The sequence below is a fragment of the Diabrotica undecimpunctata genome, chromosome 5 (genome assembly GCF_040954645.1).
Source record: "Diabrotica undecimpunctata isolate CICGRU chromosome 5, icDiaUnde3, whole genome shotgun sequence".
In the NCBI taxonomy this organism is placed as follows: Eukaryota; Metazoa; Arthropoda; class Insecta; order Coleoptera; family Chrysomelidae; genus Diabrotica; species Diabrotica undecimpunctata.
This window is the reverse complement of record NC_092807.1, coordinates 128,804,635-128,832,163: the sequence shown is the minus strand read 5'-3', so window position 1 is coordinate 128,832,163 and position 27,529 is coordinate 128,804,635. Positions and strand designations below refer to the sequence as shown.

Here is a 27,529-nt window from a genome sequence, read left to right as displayed (position 1 = left end):
ATTGTGATTGGTCAAATGGCAACAGTAATTGCACCCAATCATAATTCAGGAGTCTGTTGCTCATTTTCTGTATTATCGTTGGTCGAAAGGCACCTGAGCTGCAGCCAATGATAATACTGAAAATTGGGCATTGGTCGTCGTGCAGGTCCAATCGTAAAAAGTCCAAAATGACCGTTACAGATTGACCTACTTATTTTGGCATAAAAGAAGTGCACGACTGCCAGGACATCAGACCGGGTCAGGATATGTCCGCTGGTCCAGCCTTCTTGGCAAGTTAGATCCTCTGATCGATTCAGTTCTCAGAGCTCCTGTTTTATTTCCACAGCTTTCACGTTTAAACCCAGAACCTAACGTTCTCATCTTTAACGTCGGTTTGTTTTCAAACCAAACGGCGGCTATTTTTGAGGAATAATTTATCTCTGCTTTTCGACTTAGTCGAATTTGCTAATATTTTCCTCAAAAGTGTCGCAAAGTGTCATCGATTTAATCTGTGCTTTTGGACTTAGTCCAAAACCTGATTATCTCGGTAGTCTTACTGGTCATGTAAGAAAATTTTTTTTTCAGGATTCTGCTAAGTCTCTACTTCACGGGACTTAGCCACCGGACGGTGCTCATATCCTTAAAGAATTAAGATTTAATAAAGACTCCTATATTGCGTTTTATTTTCTCTTCCAGGTACACTGCAAAATAACTTGATTCACCTTTGATTTTTGGTATTTACATTATTTTTCAGGTACACTGTTAAAACGTATATTTCAAACTTTAACTTTGACATTTTTAATAAAACTTATAAATTGTGTTTTGTTCCTCTCTCTTTCAGGTACACTGTAAAAACTTGTAAATTATTTCCATCTTTGATTTTGGGTATTTACATTATTTTCCAGGTATTAAAATAAACTTACAATATTTATGCCTATTTTACAATATATAAAATAACTTGTAATTTCTCCCACAGGTCTCAGCGACTTAGGAAATTTTCTATAAAAATATTTCGAATTTTGTGTATAACTATTTTAATTGTGTACTTCTTTTAATTTTTATTGTTGATTCGCCCGAATGGCACTATAACAAACATCACTGTCTTTATCCCAAGTCCCTAGCTCAACTCCTTCACAAGAGCTTCACTGACCGAGAACCCTACCCTCTTAGGTCCCAGAAAGCGATGGATAGAGCGTGTAACGAGCCTTCTCTCTCTCCTGAGGAAGCTGAGAGTTCCATAAGTTACCGACAATATTAGATATAGAATGGATTCTGGTCAGTAAATTTTTTCAGCATCTGGGAAGCTTTTAAACACTTTCTTTAATGCTCGAAGGGGAAAAATATTGCACGCCGCAATTCGTGATAATTATATTGGAATAAACTTACTTCACTGGAAATATGGGCTCATGAAGTTGATAAAAAAATTGATAGAGACGCTACCAACAAGCAATTAATTGATCGATGATTGATTGAATTAATTAAGCTGCGAGAGATAAACTACTAAAACACTATAACAAAACTAATTGGATATACTGAATAGTTCTTATTTTAGATCCTCAGCATAAAGTAGAGGCATTTTCCTCTTCATCTTGGGAAAAGCTTCTACAATTAGAAGCAGTAAAATAATTTGAAGAAATATTAAAAACTAACTACTTTAGTAAATCCCAGAATGATTTACAGAATTCAATACCAGAGCCAGCCCTTAGTCCTAAAAGAGAACTACTTAGACTTACCTATTTAAAGCTGAGAATGATAATTTACAATATTGGAAGTATGAATTTGAAAAATACTTAAATGAACCTAGGTCGGAAGACTCTGAGAATATACTTAATTGGTGGAAAAGACACAAAAATGTCTACTCGTCTTTATCCAAAATGACCAAGGATTTTCTCGGAACGATAGCAACATCTGTATCTACGGAAATGCTATTTCCAAGAGCAGCTTTAACTATAAAAAAAACCAAGAAATAGGCTGAGCGTTGACTACATAAGAAGTGTTAAGTTCCTTAATTCATAGTTTTTCAATTTCGATTTAAAAATGTGCTTAATTTGTTATTTAAAATAAAATTTGTTTAGTTTGTAATTTTATTACCAACAGGGTTAGGTAAGTATCATTTATTATTTTTAATTTATATTTGTATAAATCGTTTTAACAAAAAAAGTGTTCAATAAATTAAAATATGTTAAGCTATGTCATTATTAATCAAGATATTTCAAAATTTGTTGTTTTCTTGACAAGAAATCTTGGTATTGACATAAAATTTCTTGTCTTGTCTTAAAATCCAAACTTACTTCTTGTCTTGATCTTGTTTTGAAATCAAGAAAAATCTTTAAATTTTCAAGAACTTGGCGACCACTAGTTTAAACCAGTGAACACTACATAGGAAAAAAGAATAAAACAATCACATCAGTAGAATAGAGGACACAAGAGTAGTTAAAATAAGAAGGAACAATTTTCCAAATAGTAGAAGTATCGGCCGACCGCGCAAGAGATAAAGTAACACTCTTCCATAAAAGCGTAACCCGCCAATAAACAAGCAAATTGCTTATATAAAGAAAGAAGAAAACAAACTTCTTCGAGTTTAGTTTTTACAGAAAAATTATTGATAGTCCTGACAGATATCTTGCTATTAATGCAAAGGTAAATGGAGTACAAAGTTTTCATTCCCCAATCCGATGTAAATTTTAACAATGGTATCTGTTTGTACAACTTAATTAACAACAATTAATAAACTCCTCACGACAGTCTACCACGCAACAAAGTTACAAAGACGTATTAAATAATAGAAATATATTTATTTACAAACAACGAAAGTTCCTTAAGAAATTTATTTTATTTTACATCGACAGTGATTTATCTTTAAGAAACTTCATATCTGGCTGAGTTCCAAAGGCCCTATTACTATTCCAAGAAAAACAACAAATGTAAAAACGTGTGGGATTGATTTCTTACCATTCGACTATTCACCAAATATAGGCCGGATTTTGAGATTATAAAAAAATGAAATTTCCATTTATAAATCGGGATAGAAATCATGAAATCAAAGTTATGTTACAGAAGGCTAGAAGTATATTCAATCAAAGGAGAATGAGGAATCTTCTATATACTCTTATATTGCGCTGAAATCTGGAGTCTGATTAACAACTCCTGTAACCGTTTGAAATCTGTCAAAATGTGCACGCTTAATCTAGAATATTGCCACAAATGCCACAAATTTTATATGAACGGTTAAACTGATTATTAAATAAACAAAGAAAAAATTTTAAGCGTATTCATTTTATGTCACCCTTCAGAGTTCCCAAAGCTTCATATACCTGGGCAGAGAACTAAATAGTCAACTAAACCACTTAAAAGAAATTAAAAGACACATTGAACACAACTGCAGATTTGGTAAAGATCGTGAAGAGCCGTAAGCTGCAGTACTTGGAACATATAATGAGAAATCAAGACAGACGCGCTACTTCAATTCATTTTGCAGGGTAAAATTGAAGAAAAAAGGGCGCCAGGACGAAGAAGAATATACTGGCTTGCTAACCTGAGAGCATGGTATAGAAAGACCTCAACACAGCTATTTCGTATAGCAACCAACAAAGTCATCATAGCCAAAATGATCGCCAACGTTCGGAACGGACAGGCAACCTATTACTATATAGCTGTAAGACCTTGATAGCAATATTAGGCTATAAAGAAAATATTGTAGTCTTTTCGAAATATTATTTTATTCAAACAATTAGATTGATAAATAGATTCGAGTATACAGGGTGGTCGGATGAAAACGAAACACAGGCATTATCAGAACCTACAACCCATCGTGGGTTGAAAAAACCCATCGACAGGTCAATTTTTGATTAAAGGGGAACATTTTCTAGGTATTTTCGATTATTTTCACTCCAACATTTTTTAATGGCAATATAAATAAAATAAGATATCGTTTTAAAGCACTTGAAATTTTCTATGCATTAGTCTTTAAATTTATAATTCGGTTTTAAAATCACTTTGTTTGGTTTATTAGAAAAAAACTAATAAATTTTAAAATTAATATTTTTAGCTTGTGACTTATTTCTTACATGCCCAAAAGACAAAATGGATGACATTTGGCATTCATAAAATGATAAAGCTTTGTTCACAACATTCTTTCACATTCCGAAGAATTTGCGGAGTGATTCGTACGCATTCGTTGACGTAAATCTTATAAATATACGAGTGGTGTTCGATAGATTTTACATTCTAGAGAAATCAAATCTGGTCACCGAGGAGGCCATTTGATGCTGCTTCTCCTCCCAATCCAATGTCGTGAAAAATTTTGATCTAAATATTAACTAAAAAGTAAAGCTAAAGGATAATGCGAGGGAGCACCGTCGTCTTTAAAAATCTAATGCTCACTGATTATTTCACAAAAAAGTAACAGTATGATCACTCCCATTAAGTTCCTGCAAGAGTATTTTATATGGATGGAATGTGTTGATTTTTAAAATGGCTTTAACGATTTCGGTTGATTCCAGATACAGCTGCTTCTTGCCTCATACTTCACATGGAATTTAGGTGACTATGTCGTAATTCTTCTTCTTGATGTGCCTATCCGTTACGAATGTTGGCGATCATCATGGCTATCTTTATCTTATCTGCAGCAGCGCGGAAAAGCTGCATAGATGTTGTATTGAACCAGATTCTAAGGTTCTTTAACCAAGATGTTTTTCTTCTTCCTGGACCTCGTTTTCCAAATATTTTTCCTTGCAGAAAGGCTTGAAGGGGAGTATAGCTGGATTCATTTCGCATAATATGTCCGAAGAACTGTAACTTTTGAGATTTGATGGTGGTCAGTACTTCTCGATTATTATTCATTCTTCTGAGGACCTCCGCATTTGTGACTCGGTCAGTCCACGTGATCTTAAGCATTCTCCGATATAGCCACATCTCAAATGCTTCCAGTTTTCTGCACATATCTTCATTCAAGGTCCACGATTCAACACCATAAAAAAGGACAGAGAAGACGTAGCATCGCAGCATTCTTACTTTTGTATCAAGAGAGAGGTTGTGACTCTTGAAGAAGGCACCCATCCGATTGAAGGTGGATCTAGCTTTTCCGATGCATGCTTTAATCTCCTGGTTGTTGGTCCATTCTTCATTATGGTGCCGAGGTAGTTATAGTGCGTCACTCTTTCTACAAGGGATTGGTTGACGTAGAGTTGACCTTCTGTTATTCTTTTCTTGATAATTATCATAAGCTTTGTCTTCTTAACGTTTATAATGATGTCGTAATACTATGTCGTACTATAGGTCTGCAACTTCACTAAGTTTATTTACTATAGTTTCTCGTTTTTTATTCATGATCATTCATTAAATTACTAAACTATCATATTGCTATATATATTGTTCATAAAATATCCATGGAATTTACACCTATCTACCCTTTCTGAAATGGAATAATCCATGGTAATAAATTATCAAAGACTAGAAATTAATGTTTAAAACTGATTTTTGTAAGAAAATCCTTTAGTTTTATGTTCTTAATGTGTTTACATCACATAATCTACTTAGTGCGATAAATATGTCAAAAAACACAAACGTTTGACAAAAAATTATAAACTAAAATTTAAATTATTTGCGTATTAAATTAACTAATTAAACAGGTAAATACAATTTAAGTTTAAAAGTCGTTTTAAATCAATAAAATAAAGTATTGGACCGAGTTTAAAAATTTAAAGACTAATATACGGGGATCTGCAAGAGATTTAAAACGGTATCTTATTTGACCCCCATTACCATTAAAAAATATTGGGATGATTCTTACCTTGGCTTAGGAGTAAAAGTAAAATAATCCAAAATACCGTAAAAATGTTGGACTTGAATATTGTCGTAGTTCCTGATAATGCCTTTGTTTCGTTTTCATTCGGCCATCCTATATATAGCAATTATGATATAAACTAGATTTTTTTAGGATACAAGATCAAAGAAATAACATGATTTTTAACTTTAGAAATAATTTAGATACTTAAACAACAAATATTAACGAGTATGTAGAGAAGCACACATACTACTTATATCCTTTCTTTTGTTTTTTTTTTTAATTTTGTTAATTACTAGTCTAAGTGGTCTAATAACTTTGGCAACAAACAGTAAATGAACAAAAAGACACTACTTAGAAGAGGAAATGCTGCAACTAATAAATAATCACTTTATATTTTTTGGCATAAACACTATATACAAAAAAAAAATAATAAAAGACAATAAATACATTCTTTAAATCAATTTAATTTTAAACGCGGTTTCCATAAATATTATTAAACTTGCTATGCCATTAACTATCATCACATTATTACTAATTTAAAATGAAAGTAAAATAGAGATCACATATTTTTGACTGGAAAACTTTATGCTAAAAATGCGCTAAGAATCTAAGCATATAATATGCTAACAATATTTTCTCTTTATTATTTTAAAACTGGCACAAAGGAAAAAACTTGGCAACTACAAATATAGTAATAAATATGAAAATACTCACCACCCAGAGTTCTTGTCCTCTTTTTACTCTTCTCTGACCGATCTGGCAACAAAAACAACTTACAATAGGGATTCCTCGGCTGTTGGGGAGATCTAGGAGTCAGTCCAGCGGCGCAGACGATGGTGACTAACAACTGCAACGCCGAGGGGTCGAACTCCACTCGCACTTGGATTCGACCCCCAATACTCGGTGCCAGCGTCTGCCGAGATGTGTCTTGACTTCGTTCTGGGCTGCCCGGTGACGTTACAAGCACGTGAGGCCTTTCGTATATTTCCGTCTCGGGGTGCCACTGATGAAGGCCACTGACAGACGTCTGCTGACCTAATGGGCAGAAGTTAGGAGTGAAAAGTGTCTCCCTCTTATATATGACGCATAGGAATTTGGGGTAGTAAATGAGGATAGTTTTAATCCTGTCTCTAGTTATAGCTTGACTTTCGAAATTATTCAGTCTATATTTTCAATAGTTTTGCGGTTTTGTCATATTGGAAACATATTCAAGTACATAATATTATCTATATCATATTTATCATAGGGAGAAAATATTGTAATCAAGAAAGCTAAAACTTTTTATTTCAAATATGCAGTAAAAAACAAATCAATTAAATTATGTGAATCATAAAATTTTTATATTTATAATATTTTGGGTAACAAAACTAAGGTTCCTCTTCATAGTTTTTATGTTTAAGTGATGTAATAGTCAACAATTCTGAACTGGTACATTTTAATAATTTTTAACTTTATTTCGATATCCAAAAAATTATTTATTTAAAGTTTTATTATCCTGAAAACATTACGCTTAAATATTTGTAATTAAAATGAATATCTTAAAGTTTCTAGATTAAAATTGATAATTATGAAGTTTTCCTAAAACAACTTAAACCTAACTTTCAATTGAGGTACTATTTGCAATATGAATCCGTTTAAAATAATTTTAGAAAATGCGGCGCATTCGCCATTTCTAATGATTATCAACGTCATAAAAATAAAATATACTCGTGTATCATACCTTAATTGAATCCTTAAAAGCGATTTTTTACATTTTATAGCATAGAAAATACTTTGAGGGGGATATGAACACTGTATATTATATTATTTAAGCACTATAAGAAATATAAGGCAAACAGTTTCTGTCTCAAACACAAAAAATTTTGTGTTGTGATTTTATGAGTTTCAGAAAAATAGACATATTCTTACATAGTGAGTTCGGTCTGCCGATATACTCCAGGAGCCAGGGCTGTTTCGGGCCGATCAAAGTTCACCGATTTTAAGAGATGATATTTTCCTTATATATTTTGACCCGCTGAACCCGAATTTTAAACTTGCATTTTCGTCGGAAGTGACGGGAATACGTTATAAACAATTTAGTTGTTTAAATGAGTAAAATTCATGAAATAACAAATTTAAATCATTTTTACAAAATATAATTTTTTTCTTTAAAAAACCTACAAAACGATGTTTGGCAAACCTTGATCCAATAATTAGAGCCGGAGATATTGCATAAACATTGCAAAATTACGGCATTTAGGCGGTTTTTCACTTGTAACTGGGCTTGATTTTGAGTAAAATAACATTTGAATATCTAGGTATAATAACCTTAAGATTGCATGAAAAACATTTTTAAAATGTGGTGGCACAAAGTCCATATTGTAGGTTACCACTTAAGGGAACAGTCAATAGTAACAGTATAATACCAGTCAACTCATTAGTATAAAAGGTAAATAAGTGATAATGTATTCAAGACAGGTGAAAGTAAATTTTTATTTAGCACTCAAATAATAAACGCACAAAAGGTATTGTTCATAACCAAGTTTAGGTATGAATTATATTATTGTTTTATTGTATATATTGCATATATTATTCAAATGAATAAAATTATTGTTAACAAAGTTAAATATGTAATAAAGCTATATTATTAGAAAGATAAGTCTGGTTTAATTGATAAAATGATAATAAGATAAAATCTTGCAAGTGACCAATCATGTAATTCAAACATAAATTTGGCTATAAATAATACTCATTGGGCGTTTATTATTTAAGCGTTAACCAAAAATTCATTTTCACCTGTCTTGAAGACATTGCCATTAGTAATCATTTTTACTTCCTGATCTAATTAGTTGGCTGGTATTAACCGGTCGACTAAGTTGTCCATTTTTTGAGCTTGGATAAATATGTTCCCTTAAAATTTAATATGTTTTTCATGTAATCTAAAAGTTTTTATACCTAGATCTGTGGCTAGTTTCAACTACTATCAAGATGTAAGTATTTATCACATACATTTAACGTGAAAATACTTACTTCTAGATTGCACTGATGATGGTCCGACTGGACAGAAAACGTTTTAAAGATAATTTTAATATGTTAAGATAATTTTCATAAAAATACTTCATTGTTAGTTATTTTCTTTAGGAAAATTTTTTTCATTAAGAAAACTTTAGGAAAGAATTTCATTGGCAACTGCCATTAGTTTAAGTAGTATACAGACAATTACAATGGGAGTGAAATTTATTGAAGATCAATAAGATGTTACTTTTTTAATCCCTAATAAAAAATAAAGAAAATTCGTTCCCAACATATGAAGAGTTTCAATAAATTGCTTTGTCGATCTATAATTATCATATTATTAATAAGAGATAATGATACAAATATAACACGCTCACTCGCACACACAAAATGTACACCGAATATACATACTCATATGCAAATCTACATCATGCTCAATTAGCAAACAACCAGACAGTAGCACCACAACTATCTTATCAGTCGAAAGTGTCATTAATTTGTGCTGCAACTACTGTGCAATTCCATAAATTCCTGCGCAATATCATGAATTGAATGGGATACTGACTAACTCTTGGGAGATTATGACTTTGTCAAGCTTGATAGTACTTCATTCTAACTCGTTGGAACAAAATGGGCACAAAGATAATAAGAATTGATCCCAAGTGACGCTTCTTAGTCTACAAATAAAAATATAAAGAGAACTAACAGAGAGGTTATAGACATTCTTCTCTTGGTCACAGATTTATAGGACCCATAGGACCTTAGTGATTCCACTCAGGGTCCTATAGGTGAACCTTCAGCACGCTAAGGCACCTTCGGCAGAACCTATTACTCCTACATGAAGTTTCGATTTATCACGATTCGACATATCAGGAATTGGCGGAGATCTACGAATGTTGCAAAAACTTGATATAAGATGCATAATATGGCAATTGTCTGATATATAACCAGTATGGAACAGACATCTTTTAGAGGAAAAAACGGTCATTTTCCGAAATTGTTTTTAGCTCTTTCTTCTACGGATCTGTATCTAATTAACATTAATACGAATTCACTCACACCTAGTTAAAAATATATAAAAATATATCAGAAATAACGATTATTAAATTTTGCAGCCCATAACACTTGTACCGCGGTTTAATTCAAAAGTTATGTTTTAAATTTTAAAAAAATAATAAAAATAATAGTTACATTTCAAATCAGTTTATAATGTTCAAATATGGTTTTAATATTTGAATAAAGATGCCTATTAAGTCTTCAGAACCAGAATCAATAGTCTGTAATCAACTCACTAATATCTGTTTCTTCGTTCCTTTTCCGTATAAGCATATTTGCCAGTTTATTCTTCGCATTGTTACTTGGTGTCATAGATTATCTGAGTATTGCTTTTTTTTCTTCTTATTTATTTGCTTCCATGGGTGTTTTTTTTCGTCCATATTTTTTATTGCTCTTTTAGCTGGTATGTGGTTTATATGTAAATTTCATTTTTGTCTCATATTTTTTATTCCTGGTCTATTGGTTATATGGTTCATTAGGTGCTCTATCCCATAATGTTTAATTTGTTATTTTGCTCTTATCTCTGATTTTGAAATTAAAATGTGTAGTTATAGAAGGATATTAAGGATATCTTTATAACCATCTAGGAAAAAACCAGTACGGAGGTAATAAGTAAAGAGAAAACTGAAAATTGCTGACAACTATTAAACTAAAGAAACTGTACGGGACTTATGACCGGAAATGAAGGGCGGAAATAAAAATTATTACATATAATAATAAGAAAAATCAAGGGAGAAGTATTTAATCGATTTAAATGAGAAAACTGTCATCGCTGAGAAATTTAAGAAAATGGTTTTAGAGCACTTCATAGAACTGTTTAGAGCTGTAGTGGATAAAATGTGAATAGTCAGAATAGTATTAAACTTTCACTCCGTTAAAAAACACAACTTAAAAATTAACTCAATTTCCCAACTAGTTTATTAACCAGATATAGAACAAATCATAGGAGATAGCCAGTACGATTTTAGAAAAGGAAAATCCACGATAGAAGCTATACATACGCTAAAACAAGTGATAGAGAAAACATATGAGTACGACGGAAGAACACATATACTTTTTCTAGACTTTTAACAGGCGTTTGACAAAATAAACAGAAAAAAAATGTTCCAAGGCTTACAAGAGAGTAATATACCAAATAAAATTATGAGAATAATAAAAATGACCATGCGATATACCCAAGCAACAATAGACACCGAAAGAAGGAGATGAGCTCTCTCAAGATAATAAAAAAGCTGCCAAACGCAAGAACTATAAACAAGGATGCAGTACGATATAAACATAGTAGCAACAGATAAAAGGACATTAAAGAAAACCTTCCAAGAAATAAACAACGAAGCCACACTGAGAGGACTGGAAATTAATGAAAATAAAACAGAATACATCAACGTAAGCAAGAAAAAAAGACAAACACGGTTTTGAAGAGGTTGAAACATTCAAATATTTGGGAGTACTAGTCAACAGAAGAAATGCAAGTGTAGATATAAAAAGAAGAATTCAAGAGGGAAATACAGCGTTTTATAGAAATAGAAAACAGGAAAAGTGACTGACTTTGAGAAATCTTTTGACAAAATACAATACAGAATTCTGGAAAACATATTACGGAGTACCGAAATAAATGATCAGGATGTCAAAATTATAACAAATTTATACTGATATTAGAAAGCCAGAATATAAGTAGACCAACAAAAATCTATAAGAAGAGGAGTACGACAAGGATGTGTACTATCCTCTCTACTTTTTAATATGTACTTAGAAGAGATGTTTAAAGAGGCACTAAAAGACATCAGGAAAGGCATATCGTTTAACGGAACACTATTAAATAATCTCAGATTCTTACGGACATTAGAGAAGGGTAGCAAATTTTGGTTAATCGCACTACGCAGTACTGTGAGACGTATGGAATGGCTCTGAATACAAAAAAAGACAAAAATGATGATTGTCAGTACGAATAAGATTAAAGACAAAACAATCTACCCTAACAGAAAAGCTTTAGAGAAAGTACTCAGACACTTGGAATATGAGCTAAATGGCTAATAGAACCGCTACCTCAAAATAAAACAACACATTGAGATAGCTAGAATCGCTTTCATTTAGATGAAAGCAGCATTATGCAATAAAAAACTGGGTATAGAAATTACAACTAAGGTATTGAGATGTATGTATTCTCTGTTCTATTATATGGAGTTGAATCCTGGACAATTACGAACGCAACTGAAAAAAGACTTGCCAGCTTTGAGATATGGTGTTATCAAAAAATGTAGAAATAATCTTGGAGAAAACACGTAACAAATACGGGAATATTAAGAAATATGAAAAAAAGTAAAAGAAATACTCAACGCTATAAAGGAAAGAAAAATGAGCTAATTTGGTCACATACTAAGCAGTAAAAAATATATGTTGATGCGATTGGTTACACAAGGGAAAGTCGAAAGAAAAAGAGAACTGGGAAGACCATTTAAAGCATTGGAGTGAAAAAACAGCAATAGAACTCTTAAAAATTGCTGCAGACAGAGTAAAATAGGCCCTGATGATCGTCAATATCCTAAAAGGATAAAGAACCCGAAGAAGAAGAAGGATTCTCAAAAAGGTTATAATATTACTTAATAGTAGTTAGACATAAAATCATTTTTTACAATAATACGAATTTATTGAAGATTTTACGGTGATAGAAATCTAAAACATTTACAACGTCTGTATTGGAATCACTAAGCTTCTATTCTAATAGACATCAAAGACACAGGCAAAATTTTCATTTAAAGATGTATCAGAGAAGGTTGTGTGTTATCTTCAACTTTGTTTAACGTGTACTCGGAAATAATATTTAACGAAGCATTAATCCTTTGACAACTGTCGATATGCAGAGATGACCACCTTTACAAACATTTCCTTTAAACTCCCCAGTTGTTTTACAGTCACACCAGTATTTAAAATTGGTTGTCTATATTATATTCTAAGTGTCTAACCAGTTTAGAACCGATTTGATTAAATCACATTGACTGGATATCATAATTAGTCAAGCACACATTTGAAGCAGACGTTCGGTGTTGACAGAGCGACATATTTTAATTGTTTTCTTGTTTATTCAATTATTATTAATTATAAAAATTACGGCTAAGTGATATTTTTGTGGTCTGCTTCACACAAAGTACTGTTATTTGCATGAATACATTTCAATTTTTTTGTAGATCACTGTCTTTTATGTGGTATTCTGGCACGACTATAGGGCACTTCCTATATGAATTCTGCCAATATGCAAAATGAAAAAAGAAGCTTTAGGTATTTGGATAATATGTTCCAAAACGAGGTTGACAAATTGGATGAAATTCCAAGTGACCAGAAGTCAATTGTCTCTGATATTGAAAGCGTCTTGGGAGATGAATTGGATGTTAATGACTTTCGGCGACCAAATAATGAGGATGTCTTTGATATTGGAAATATATACATAACAATCAAGATGAAACAACTAATACTCCAAATAATCAAAAATCGAAATCGGATAGTGTACACAATGTACCGCTAGCAGTACGGCTAGTACAAAGTGAGATAACTCTATATTTTGGACCCAAAATAAAAGTTATATATGACAAACGAATCAATTTATTGAAACTACAGACCCAAACATTCCAAATTCTGCAGAGAACCCCACATATGTATTTTTGGAACTATTTTTTGAGGATTTAATTCACCTAATTGTACTTCAAACAATTAATATTACGTTCAAAAATACGGAGGAGGAAATGGATTTACACCTATCACAGAAGACAAACTCAAAACATTTCTTGGAGAAAATCTTTTAATGGGTATAAAGAAAATTAGATTATTGGTCGTCATGTGATGAATTACGAGACCCTTTCATCAGTTCGGCTATGTCACGTAACAGATTTGCTTGGTTACTAGTCAATTTACATCTGCCTGAGAATACAGTGCAGCCAAAACAAATCTGAGCCCAGATTTGACAAACTTTACAAAGTGCGACCTCTACTAGCCACACTCACAGAAACGTTTCTTGCAGCATTGAATCCACATAAGTTTCAAGCGATTGATGAGTCTATGATACGATTTAAAGGTCGAAGCAGTATCTTACAGTACATGCTCAATAAACCTATAAAACGTGGCTACAAAGAATGAGTTAGAGCAGATTCAAACGGATTCATGTGTGAGTTCCAGATATATACCGGTAAAGTTGGAAATTTTACCGAAAAAAACTTAGGACAACGAGCCGTGCAGGATCTAACAAGGGTCTTTGTAAATAAATGCAAGTGGAACCGTTTTAAAAAAAAGCAAGAATTTCCCAGAGTTCAAAACTGACACACAAATGAATCGAGGAGATTCAGATTACCGTATTTCAACAGATGGACTATCTGCGTTGAAGTGGATGGATCGCAGAAATGTGATTCTTTTATAAAATCACCAAAATCCAGCATTAAACGAAGTTGTAAATAGAAGTCAAAAAGTCGCTACTCTGAATGAGGTTTTATGTCCATAAATGGTAGTGTTCTACAACTCACATATGAACATATGAGATGTGTTGACAAATTTGACATGCTAAAAAGTCTTTATGAGGTAAATTGTAAATCACACAAGTGGTGCATAGAATGTTTTTTTATTCTGTGGATGCTGGCGTTGTAAACGCATTCATTCTATTTCAACTTAGAAGCCAATTAAAAAGTATGTCTGTCAAAGAATTCCGGATCTCTGTAATTAGAGGCCTTATTGGAGCTCTAGACATATTCCCTTGGAACTGCGCCATGTAAAGTCTTCTCATACGCCCCAAAGAACCACGTCTTTGAGATGTGCAAACTGCAGCACGACAGCAAATCTTAGCAGAACACAGAGGAAATGTTCATCTTGCAATGTCGGACTTTGTCTCAAACACGAAAAAAATTGTTTTGAAACGTTCCATGCAAAACAATATCAATAATAGGAAGAAAGAAGTGCTATCTGGTTTTTATTTCTTATTTAATTTTTTGGTACGCTATATTCCTGCTGATATTTTGATATACCACATCCTGCAGGATATACGTCAGGATCAGCATTGTTTATTTTGACTAACTTTGTTTTAGGAATATACTAAAATAATAAATTTCACTTTCAGCAAAAATGCTGTTATTTAAATTTAATAAAACTCGGGCTTCAAAGGGTTAAAAGGGAAATATGGAGTTCGAATTGGACCAAAAACTATTAACAACATCAGATAATCACTGAGTCACTAAGAATGCTCCAATAAGGGACTTAGTGGTTAGTAAACAAGACGTTGGCCATATGATACTAACTGTCAACAATGAGCCGATTACAAAAGTTAACCATTTTAAAAACCTAGGATTTTGGATAAACGAGCAGTTAAACCGGATGAAGAAATTAAAACTTGTATAGAAATTATAAAGAGAAGCATTTATAAAACTTTGATGTATACTGTACAATTCTTAGCTAAACTTACAATTATTAATCAATTTCCTAAAATGTTATGTTTATCTTGTATTACTATAAGGATGTGAAATCTGTATCATAAAGATTCATATAATGAACATATAAGAGGCTTTTAAGATGTGGTCATATCGTAGAGTGCTTAAAATATTCTGGGTTCAACACATTTCAAACAAAGAAGTCTTAAAAAGGATAGGTTAAGGCGAAGTTGACTTAAAAAAATGCTAGCAAAGAGAAAATTTAAAGATCTGGGGCATATAATAAGAGATAGCAGATATTGGGTACTGCAGGTAATACTCAACCGAAAAATCGATGAAAAAAAGGGGAATTGGTAGGAATAAATATTCATGGCTCCGAAACCTTCGTTAATGGACTGGCTTATCAGCAGATGATTTGTTACATGTCGCGCAAGATTGAGAACAATATCGGCAAATAATCATAGAAGCTACCCACGCCTAATTTTTGTACAGTACTTTAAGAAGAGGAAGAAGCTTTCAAATAAACTAAGGCAGATATTTGCTCATTGATGTAAGGATTTCTTCTTTTATATCTGATTAATAGAACTAGTAATATTATAATGTTCTTTACGATATGATTGCAAGCTGTAATAATAAAAATATTTAGACTTAAGTTTATAAACGAGGATACGACCATTTCATAATATGTCATGAATCATTTTAATAGAAGAGGCTGGATATCGAGACAATTTAATTATTGCGATGTTTGCGGATAAATGGCGCCTGATGTGGAGAAAGTTATGCAAATTGAGTGTTCTTGACTTCTATATTTCATCAGTTGCTAACATTTTTATCTTTAATATAACAAGGTTTTAGTATTATTGCTTTAGTTCATGTGTCTCCAGTGTTGGAATTCCTGAACGAAGGACCTTGACCGAAATAATTTATAATGTCACTTCTAATTTAGATAGAAATGACTATCTCTGATATTTTCTTTATTCTGTTGCTATGAGAAAAACTTTGCACTAAAACTTTTTCCGGTTTTGATGTGTATTTCGTTACTGTAAAATAAAAAAAATCGTATAGCGTATTTATTAAAAAAAGAAATGTAAATTTACTCAAAGATCCCAAGCTTAGACAAATACGTTTCTACAAATATTTTGTATAAAAAAACGTTGTGACATATTTTGTCCAAAACTAAAGAATATATTTTTAATATAAAAGGATATTAATACTGTGTTAGAAAGCAATAAATCGAATTTTTACTGGAAAGCTATATTTCTGCTCGGGGACTTCTGCAAAAATTTACTGAAGATAAAATATTTCACCTACTCTACAGTAAAATGTTGCCTAAAGACACTACGATGGCTGCTGTTTACAACAACATTGGTCCCTATCTGAACTTAGACATGTACTATCTCCGGCTAACTGAAGCAAAAGATGTCCACTCCAGTGTCTTGATCGAGTCAGAACTGAATTACTTATAAGCGACAAAGAAGGAAACTCTGTGCCCTATGAGCCAGGTTAATGGGAATGTATGATTTCATTTACAAGGGCTATATATATATATATATATATATATATATATATATATATATATATATATATATATATATATATATATATATATATATATATATATATATATATATATATGTATATATATGTATATATAGCCCGAACAATATATGTTCCGAAACCTAGAGCTAAGATTAATACTCTTAAAGAATTAATAATAATCTCAATAGTCTTTCGGGTTGAACCACGTCGATTATCACTGGGGCGAGCTTTTCGACCTCGTCTTCAGGACTTCCGAGATCGAAGACACTACTACACTGATCACTAACCAATGCATTACTGCTACTGGGAACAGCGGACGGTTCATTTACTCGATGGCGACGTGGTTTGGGAGTTTGGCGTAGGGGTAACGGATTGGTGCAGAGATGGGCACAGGGATCAACGCGAACATTTCTGACAGTAGGATTGGATTGGCGGGTGAAGCAGTAGATATTTTCTTTACGAGAGGTCTCCATGTCGAAGGTGACCGTATGCCGTCATCTCTTTTATTGGGACAATTTGGCCTTTTTCAATTTCTATGGCTTCTCGGATAATTCTTGGTTTATAGAAGCGGATGGGGACTACAGTTCTAAAACTTTCAAAATCAATTTTGTCACCTGTATAAAGATGATGTTGACCTAGAGCTGAAGTTAAATGGGAATTGCGAACAGAAATGGAATGTTTATAATTCCTATTTTGGATTCTCTGATTTGTTTGGCCTATGTAAGATCGGAAGCAGTCTGTACAAGGAATTTCATAAATTTCGTGTAGTTCATTTGGAATTTGATCTTTAATTGATCGGCCTCTCAATCGATGGGCCTCTAGTTTTTCTTAAAAAGAAATATAATATTAAATACACCTAATTACTTTTTAATCATATGGTTTTTTCTTTCTGTTCTCTATGTGTTAGAGTTAAAACACACCAGCAAAAGATGCCATAAACAAAGTTTTATTATCTTTACCTAAATTTTAAAAATTTTAGAATGTATTTTGTCTATTATTTTATATTTTATATGTGTGTTATTAATGTTGAGTATCAATGCTTTTATAAATAATCTCAACGACTAGTAAGTTGTACTGAAGAATTGTGATATTTTATAAATATTTACATATTTTTCTTATTACAGTGTCTTCAAAAAGGAATAAAACCATTCCGAAAGCTAGACAAAAAGTCAAAAGAGTGTTTCATTCATATCCCAGCCAATTTACTGACTGCAACCCTAATAAACTGTGTTGTTTGTTTATATCGACAGTCACTAATATCCATTTTATCCGTAAATACAATGAATTGCATGATCTATTAATGCACACGTATTTTTATTATTTCTGAGGTCACATGTGATGTTAGTCTGCTTATTAGATTTTTAGATGTGTGTCCGATTTATGACTTATCACAATTTACGCATGGTATTCTATAAACTACATTTGAGCTTTCTATAATGCTAATAGGTGATTTAGTTTTTGTATCCAGTGATGCCAATGTCTTAATATTTTTAGTGGCAATTTTAATCTGAGGATAGTTAGCAAAGACTTTAGTTAGCTTGGATGTTAATGCTTTATATACCAACATTAAAATTTAAAATTGCTAATTTCTATTGAAAAGGAAGATTGTAATGTAAGCTACGTCTACCTGAATAAAATTATAACCTGTAGGCAGCCAATGCCGACTTAAATTTTATTGAATTGTGAATATACTATTGACTTGAAATATTCCCGCAATTGAAATATTACCACAAAGAAGTACCAAAAGAGATTAAATCATAAAACGTTGGTTACCAAATGACTAAATGTTCTCCTCCGAACCACGGCCTTACATAAAATATTTACTATGTATAAAAAAGAATCAAACCTTACAAAATGAAATAAATGAAATATTATATATTAAACCAATATGATTATTATATTTCTGTACCCAACATAACATATAAATGTAAGTACTTAACATAGCTTTGTTTATATAAAATAAATTGTAGAATAAGCAAAGTTTATGCATATATTAGAATTGATTAAACACATTATAATGCCATAAATGATATAGAAGTCATAATAAAACAGTCAATACACAAAACCATAAAACAATGAACATAAAATACAAATAAAGCTAAAGGTTAAATCTAACGTTTCTATTCTAAAAATACGAGTCCGAACACACAACAGTTGTTGCTCCCATTAAAAAAAATAACGAAAACATTCAGTAGTCTATCCAGGAAATTAAGAAGGATTAAAAACTAACGAAATTGTTTGTGTTATTCAAATATTAACATAAATCATTCTTAAATTTATTCTGGCTATACCACTGGCAACTATAATTGCTAAAACTAATAAGAAAGTGCACGGACACATACGAAACACGAAAGAAAGAAACAGATTTAGAGATTAGCTAATTTTGTGTATTGTGTTTTTGTGATTTATGTATAAAAGTGTGTTAGGTGCTCGTAATGTATCTAGTTTGAGTACCATTATCGTCAGAAAATCATTTGACTGTTAACTGAAACTTAGCAATTGGTATTATTATTTAAAATTGATTTAATACAATGATAATTATATCTTCAAGGCCCTACAGCAAAATTACATAAGTATGCAACTTAATTTACGATAATATAAATAAAACAACAAAAATACGGGCTCATGATAATTGCAAATAATTTTTTTATAAATCAGTACTCTTTTTTAATAATCAAAATAATATTACTATTTTTAACTAAAAAGGAATCAAGTGATATAAAGATCTTTTTTGGAAAATGAAAATAATTGTCTTTCCTAATTTCAAAAATATTTAACGAAAAAGTGAGGTTATTTAAAAAAAACCGTTAAACCTCAAAAGGTGGCTAAATTTTTTATAAAACGTGAAAAAAAAAATAACAAATATTCCATTTTGTTTCTCCTTTTCTTTGCTATATTTGGGCAGCTATGCAATTTATAAAAAAATTGTAGAAACAATAAAGCTTTGCAATTAAATTTTCTACAAGATATAATTAACTGCAAATGCACAAAATGATTATTATTATGGCAAAATTAGCAAAAGCCATTAAACAAAGGGTCAAAAATCAATATTTTTCCAATAATGTGTTTTAGCTATATAAAAGCCACATAGAACCTTTAAGATTTACACAGAAAATCTTTTTAGCATAAACAATACTTCACCAAATTTAAGCACAAGCGATCTAATAGTTTTTGCAAAATAATTTTTGCAATCTAAATTTTTGAAAAAAAATTAATAATTTTCAAAAATATGCAGAGCCAATAGAAAAAGTATGAAATAATTGAAATTTTTGTTGAATATGAAACGACATTAAGGTTTAAAAAAATCGAATCATTGAAATCCATTGAATAGAAGAGCAAAAGGATTTTTTTAAACAACTATACAATTTTTAACCTAAAAAAAAAGAAAAATGTTTTAATTTTCAATAACCATTTTTTTCCAAACTCATATCGAAAGTTCAGTGAAGAAATACAACATATTAATAAAAGGTTTAGATTAGAATAGGTTTTACAGTTGTGACAGAAAGATATTTAATTTCTTATATTTTTGTATTTAATACATATAAAATAATATTTTTTTTTCATTTAAATAGTTTAAGAAATGACTTAATTGATTGAAGTGATTGATCCGGCATTTATTAAATTAATTTTTTATTTAATAATTTTTTGATGCTGTTTATTTATAAGATTATTATTAATTAAAATTAATATTTTTAAATGAATGTGTTTAGTTGACATTGATTATATTTAAATGCAAAAAAATTAATATTCATAAAATTGTATTTGTGTTAAATACAAAAATATACAAAAAATTAGAAATTAAATAATTATATAAGATATGTCTGACTGAAAAATATAATCTAATCTAAGCCATTCATATTAGATATTTGACGTCTAAAAATCATACAAACAAGCTAAATTTTGCTAAAAATGTCAATTTTGAAACCCAATAAAAATTTACCACTTTTACCAAAAGGCTTCCTTCTTAAACCCCCTCTAGTAGGGGGGAACAAACGAAAAAACTCAATTTAACAAAGACTTTGTACGCCGTAGTGAAAAATATTGTAAATAAAAAATGCAGCTGAGATAATTTTGAACAAAAATATTTATTAGCACTTTTTCTGTGAAATGAACCTTTCTCTTAGAAACAACGACTGAAGCGACCGGTGATTTTCAATGTCAGGTACGCGCGCGAAATCAATTTTAAATAAAATTTGTATTAACTCGACGATAAAAATTTGATATCCTTTGGTCAAAGTGTCCTGATATTAAAAATCAAAATTCATTTAAAAGGAGAAAAGTGCAGCTTTCTTATAAATTTTTTGTATTTTGCCACAGATAAAATCAGTTTCTATAAATGCCATTTATACGAATTTCATGAGATCATTAAAATGTATTACTCAGATTGACCGGTCAGTATGAAATTTTTTATGGCAGAGCATAATCTTCAAAATCTATAACATGAAATTTTGATTATAGGTTTTGGCAACAAATATGAGGCATTTAAAATATGCCCAAAAACGTTGAATTTAAATATTCACATCACAAACGATCACCGTCACGGAAAATGCCTCCATTAAGTCGTTATTGGGTGGAGTTTGTAGTCGAAAATGTGTAGTTTAAAAAAAAATACTTTTTTGGGCATATTTCAAATCGCTCACATTTGTTGCTTAAACTCAAAACCGAATTTTGGGCATATTTTTTGAAAATTAGGGTCTAGTAATGAAAGTTTTATAATTACCGATCAATGAAAGTGATAAATTTCATTGCGCTCATGAGAATCCTAGAAAATGGTAAATGGTAAAAATCGCTTAACGTTTATTTATTTATCACCTTGATTTACGGCAAAATGGAAAAATTGCATACGAAAGCTACTTCTATTCACATTTAAAACACATTTTCAGTTTTGTCAGTAGAATACTCTTATTAAAAGATAGTGAATTTTTACTGTCGAAATGATACAAATTATATTTAACATAGATTTCACGCGCGTATCTGACATTTTTTCCGTTCCTTTCCCTATACGAGGAAGGTTTTCGGGTGAAGCCGAAGGGTAAAAGTGGTAAACTTTTTTGCATCTTTTTGGTTCCCAAAATTGACATTCTCAGCAAAATTCTGCTTGTTTATATTTTTTTTTAGGTTTAGTGGCATTTTCGTCTCTGAAAACTGGAGCATCGGTATTATGTTGTATTTCTTTGTTAAACTTTTGATATAAGTTTCTAAAAAAGGTTTGCTTTCTATTAGCTTAAAAATTGTACAGTTGTTTAAAAAAACTCCCTAGGCTTTTCTCTTCAATATATGCACTAATTATTTTTGTTGAATCTGCACATTTTTGAAAATTAATAATTTTTTTTCAGAAATTTAAATTGCAAAATTATTTTGCGAACACTACTTGATCGGCTATTCTGAAATTTTGTGTAGTTTTTTATGCTTAAAAGATTTGCTGGTAAATTGTGAATATTCCATGTTACTTTTAAATACTTAAAAAAAATTATTGAAAAAACATAGATTTTTGACCTTTTTTATTAGTTTTTTTTTTAATTTTACAATAATAACTATTTTTTTAATTTGAAATCAATTCTATCTTGTAGGAAATTTAATTGCAAAACTTTTTCGTTGCTCCAAATTTTTTGTAAAATGCATAGCATTCGAGATATAACAAACGAAAAGGAAAAAAACAATTTTTCCAATTTTTTTCCCAAATCGTTTAATATAAATTTTATTTCCCTGTAAAAGTAACCGCATGGTGTAATTATTATTTCTACTAATATTTCGAAGCAATTTAAGTAAAAAATAGAATTATATAGGATTTACCCAACCCAAAACAGATACCGCCTCGTCTATTCTGGATTTATAGATCTTGATATTTTTCGTCTGTAGTTGCTGATGAAATATCAAGAAGGGATAAAGCTTCTGTATGCCCGGAAGACTATATATCATTACCAAAAGGAACACTTTTAATAGAATAACATACAATAGAATAAACGTCAATAAACTTACTTTAACATTAAAAAAACAATAGAATAGAACAGAATAACAAACTACAATTAGAATGTATTTGAAAATCTGGTAAAAGATTATCTTAACACATGATTGAACGTAGAGAAATATTGCTAATGTTATATAAGAAAGGCGAAAAATAGATCCAAATAAATAAAAATTAGAGTTAAAACAACAAAGGTGAAGAATCCAATAAAAAAGGAAAAAGAGAAACATGGTCTTGGAAAGAAAAATCTCATTTTTTATACCATACTTGAAGTAATATAAGCATAATTACATAAGATTAAAATATGTGTCAAATGAAAGCCCTCACTTAAAGGATCAATTTGAGCATACTTTCCGGTAAGCGTACTTAGATAGTGTTAGGTTCACGAGAAAATCTAAAAACACTCAGATCGCACACCTAAAAAATAAAATACATGTGGAACATGGATATTTTTAAATATGATTCTCTCTTCGTGCGCTACAGGTCCTGGGTTTTAATCTCGGTGGAGGTAAATTTGTAAATAAAGTAATAATAAAATAATTTAATCAATAGTAATACCTATACTATTATTACTACAATTACTTAGTTGTAAGTTTAGCAAACACAAAGAACTTTTCTTCGCAAAGAAAAGCACAAACGAAACGTTTTATTGCAATGTAAAGACAAGATTAATAAAATAATTTATTTCGATAATAGACTGCGCCACTTATCTCAAAATGAACTTCTTCCTCTTTTTCTCAGCCTTGTATCGTTCATTTTTGGACATAGACCTCTCCCAACTCCTTTCATGCGCTTTCTTATTCGAGTTTTTTATATTGAGAATTTTTAGGTTCTGTTTAACATATCTGAATTTGAGTCTTCCCTTTGGCATTCTTTCGATTTGTGTCTGCTCAGTTAGTTTATTGTGTATTTGATTTTCTTACATCGGTTCGGTATATAAATACTTGCATCGGTTCCACATATCCTATCTAGTGTAATCGCCCAGGTTTAAATAAATGCAACGAATAATTACTGTATTTTTTTGGCCACAGTTATAATTTAAAATATTTTTTTAAATTTCGGGAGATTTTCGAGTTGGATATCGAAATGTCAAAGCTTGGGAATAAAATGTAAGCATTTTTGGTTTATTATAAGTTGTACCAAATTATATTGTCTGCTTTAGACATTGTTTTCCTTAAAGCCTCTTTGTAGATATTTTGTTCAAAAGTAACCAACAATTTTTCGTTATTTTTTTTGATAATATCAGCCTATATAAGTATTAGTTTTTCTTGACAAATATTCAGATCTGAGATGTTTAATTAATCCACTATATCTTATACTTGCAGTATGTTTTTTTAACTTCTTTACTAATGTTGTCTGAAGTAACTATTGAACACAGATATGTAAAGTTATATTCTCCTATCATTATATTTGGACATATTTTAGTGTTACTGACTTATCGGTGAATATACGAGTACATTATATTGTGCTTTGCTCTAGTAATTTTAAGAATCTGATTTGAGCTTTTCTGTATGTTAAGTTTTATGGTTCTATTAAGTCTCTTCTACTTTTAGCTGCAGCATTGGCCTGGTTTGTAAACACTTTTTGTTATTATTTCTACTCCGGTGCTGACTTCTTCTTCTTCTTCGAGATACGTTCATGTAAATCATGCTGACAGTTAAAAATTTGTTGATTATGCGCCTGAATAATAAATCAATTGACTTGCATCTAAACCATTAGCAGCAATATTACGTAGCCACAAGATTTAACGTCTTTCTACATTTCTTCTGCCTTTGATTTGTCCCTGCTATTAAGGAATATAATATTCCTTAATAGTTCATATATTTCAGCTCTTATAATGGGCCCCAAGTATTCCAACTTCCTAATTTTTATGGAAGTTTAAACATCGCATTTTCTTCCTAGTTATTCGAGAATTTGTTTGTTTGTTTTGCAATCCACCCATCATATTTTCAAAATAACCAGTAACACCACAACTTAAATGCTTCCAGGTTTTTAATGTTGAATTGTTTCAGTGTCCAGGCCTCAACCTTATACAAAAGAGTGGTGAAAATTTAACCTGGAAGCAGTCTTATCCAGAATGTTATATTATTATTGCGATTACAGTAAAGTTTTTTCGTTCTGTTAAAAGTTGACCGTGCAATTTCTTTTCTTTAATCAGTATCTGCTGTGACAATCATGCTCCAAGGTATTTGTACGAAGATATTTGTTCAGTTTTTGTATTATCTATTCTTAACTTTGATGTTTTGTGCTTTTGTAAATATCATGAACTTGGTTTCCTTTTTAAAATATATTTTTAGTCTATAATGGCTGCAATGTGAGAGTGACTATAAATCCCTCCAAAACACAAACCATTCTTTTCAAAACTCCAAATTGTCGCGATGCCCAGGGCCGGATGGCACTTTTGGGAGAAGACCTTATTTTCAGAAACTCGGTTTCCTACTTGGGAGTTCGTTTTACAAGGACTCTCAACTGGGAAACCGATGTTCAAGAAACCTTAGATAGGATGAGAAAGAGGTTTAACCTCCTGAAAGTGCTGACTGGTAAAATGGGAGGGACATCTTCAAAAACTGTATTGCACACCTACAAAACATTTGTTAGACCGATCGTCGAATACAAGGCATGCGTCTATGTCTAGTCCTCGAGGAAGGACTGGTCGTATCCATCAGCTCACCTATACATGTTGGCCAACATCACACCAATTAAGGACAGAATCCTATCTCTCAGCAGGAAGTATGTCCTAAGAACCATAGCTGGCTCGAACAACAGAGCCAAACGAATACTAAAGACGCCATGCAATCACCGAGGGCAAATACTCACCAGGCTTTCCACAAGAAAAGTTCCGTTTGCTCCAGCAAAACTTCTCCACAACACTGGACATGAACTTCCTGATGAGTATTTTGATGTCTTAGAATTATTCCCCATTAAATATCGCAGTTAAAAACTGCCCGCCAAAAACTCGGATAAAGAGCCGTTCCTACTGTATGGCTGGTAACCCCTGAAGTACCTGAACTGGCATGCTAGGCAAAGCTCCCCACTTACGTACGCTCCTCTGTCATCCACACACATACGCCACCTTCTACTTCCCCCTGCTCCTTAGTAGTCCACTAGTTCTCAATACTCAGGAATTCAGTAACTGACGTTTATCACACCCCCACTGCTTCGACAAAAAAAAAATATCCTATCCCTTGAAGAGGCTCAGGCCTAAACGAGGTTAAAACTCAAGTAGCTAGTTCTGCAGAAATGTTATTTAGGGTTGATGATTTGTTGGTTTTCAGGCTGCTGCTTTTACCTCGTATTTTTAGGGGACCGTCCTTCTCTATTATTTGTATTTTGGAAACTTCGCTTTAAAGTAATCTGTCTATCTTTTCATCATATTTCTTTGTACTGTCAGCACCTTTCGTACTTTTTGCGTAAGCTTGTTCTTGGTTTTATTGGTTTTATAATCATTAACCTGTACAAGTTCACTGCTGGACATAGGTCTCCCTCAGCTCTTTCATCCAGTTACTGTTATTACGCTTCAGGTCGTTAGTCCATCTGATTGGTTAGTTGCCTCTACTCCGTACTCCACAGGACAATACTTATTGTCCATGGGTTGTCAGATAATCTGACGACATGTCTAGCTGATTATTTTGAGAGGGTTTGTTGTTTTTGTTCTGACATATTTCTTCGTTTGGGATTCGGTATCTCAGAGAGAGAGAGAGAGAGAGAGAGTACCGCGAATCTTGTTTACTCCCTTTTTTGTAAGTTTTTTTCGCTACATAAGTGTGTACAGAGTTTAATTTACCTACGTTGCCTAGGTTAATCCTATGCCACGTGGGAGCTGACATGTCCGGTTATCTCTGTCCAACCAATTTTTTTGTCCCATGTATTTATATGACATAGTATGTTTAATATTCTTTCCATCAACAGCAATATTAAAATTTAGGTCCAGATTGGTCATTATTTGTATCTTGCTCATGTTGAACTTTAGTGCGACCTTCAAGGAAGCGTTATTATTACATCATGTATATGATCAGCTACAAGAATGATGTATGAGGATAGTTTTGGAGAGATGACGTCTCCTTGCCTTACTACTCGCTCCATACAGAATTTAATTGTTTTTTGGTCAGATAGTCTTAAGCTTTTTTTTCGTCTTTATAGAGGGGGGGTCTGGAATTTTCAAAGGACATCTCAGTCCAGGACGCCGCCTGACTAATTTTAGTGCAGGATTCGTTCTTCGTACTCCCGGCGATAGTTCCCGAGGTACTTTAAAATGCCCTCTGGCCGCCGAGTCTATGCCGAACGCCTACCTGCTAAACCAGACCCTTCTCTGTCATCCAGCGATGCTGAAGCGGAATGGCCGCTGTAATGCCGGCATCACTTCCGAAGCACTACCTTTATTCATTCATTCTCCATTCATACACATCCACACTTTATTCATCAGCAAGGAGGCTCCCTGTATCGTTCCAGGTAGCGCGTAGAAGACACTCATCGCTCCTAGTTGGGCATCATTCTCAGATGGGCATTTCCCCCTTCACCACAGTCTGACTTACGCATTCTCTCATACAGTGTGATCCACTTTTCTAGCTTCACCTTTCAGCATTATTCAGTATTACCTTTAGCGTTGGTCCAGCTGTCTTTCTTCCTCTTCCTTTTTCTTGATCACTGCACGGATATAGCTGTGCATGTTAGTCCAACCTAATTTATTTTCAATCATTCTCTCAATCATTTCTCTCACTGTAACAAAATTAACACCTGTCTCTCTCTCCATTCTGTTCCTTTCCACTATCCATCTGTGCAATCTAACATCGTATGTGTCACAGGGAC

At 31.9% G+C, this 27,529-nt stretch overlaps 1 protein-coding gene across 1 annotated transcript in view; it reads right to left on the bottom strand.

The window, feature by feature from the left end:
* The window catches only part of Rim (Rab3 interacting molecule), a 295,789-nt gene that overhangs the window by 116,206 nt on the left and 152,054 nt on the right, over positions 1-27,529 (bottom strand). The window contains exon 8 of the mRNA XM_072532709.1: positions 6,482-6,802. Coding sequence (XP_072388810.1) covers positions 6,482-6,802 — 321 coding nt within the window. The remainder of the gene's footprint in view (positions 1-6,481; positions 6,803-27,529) is intronic.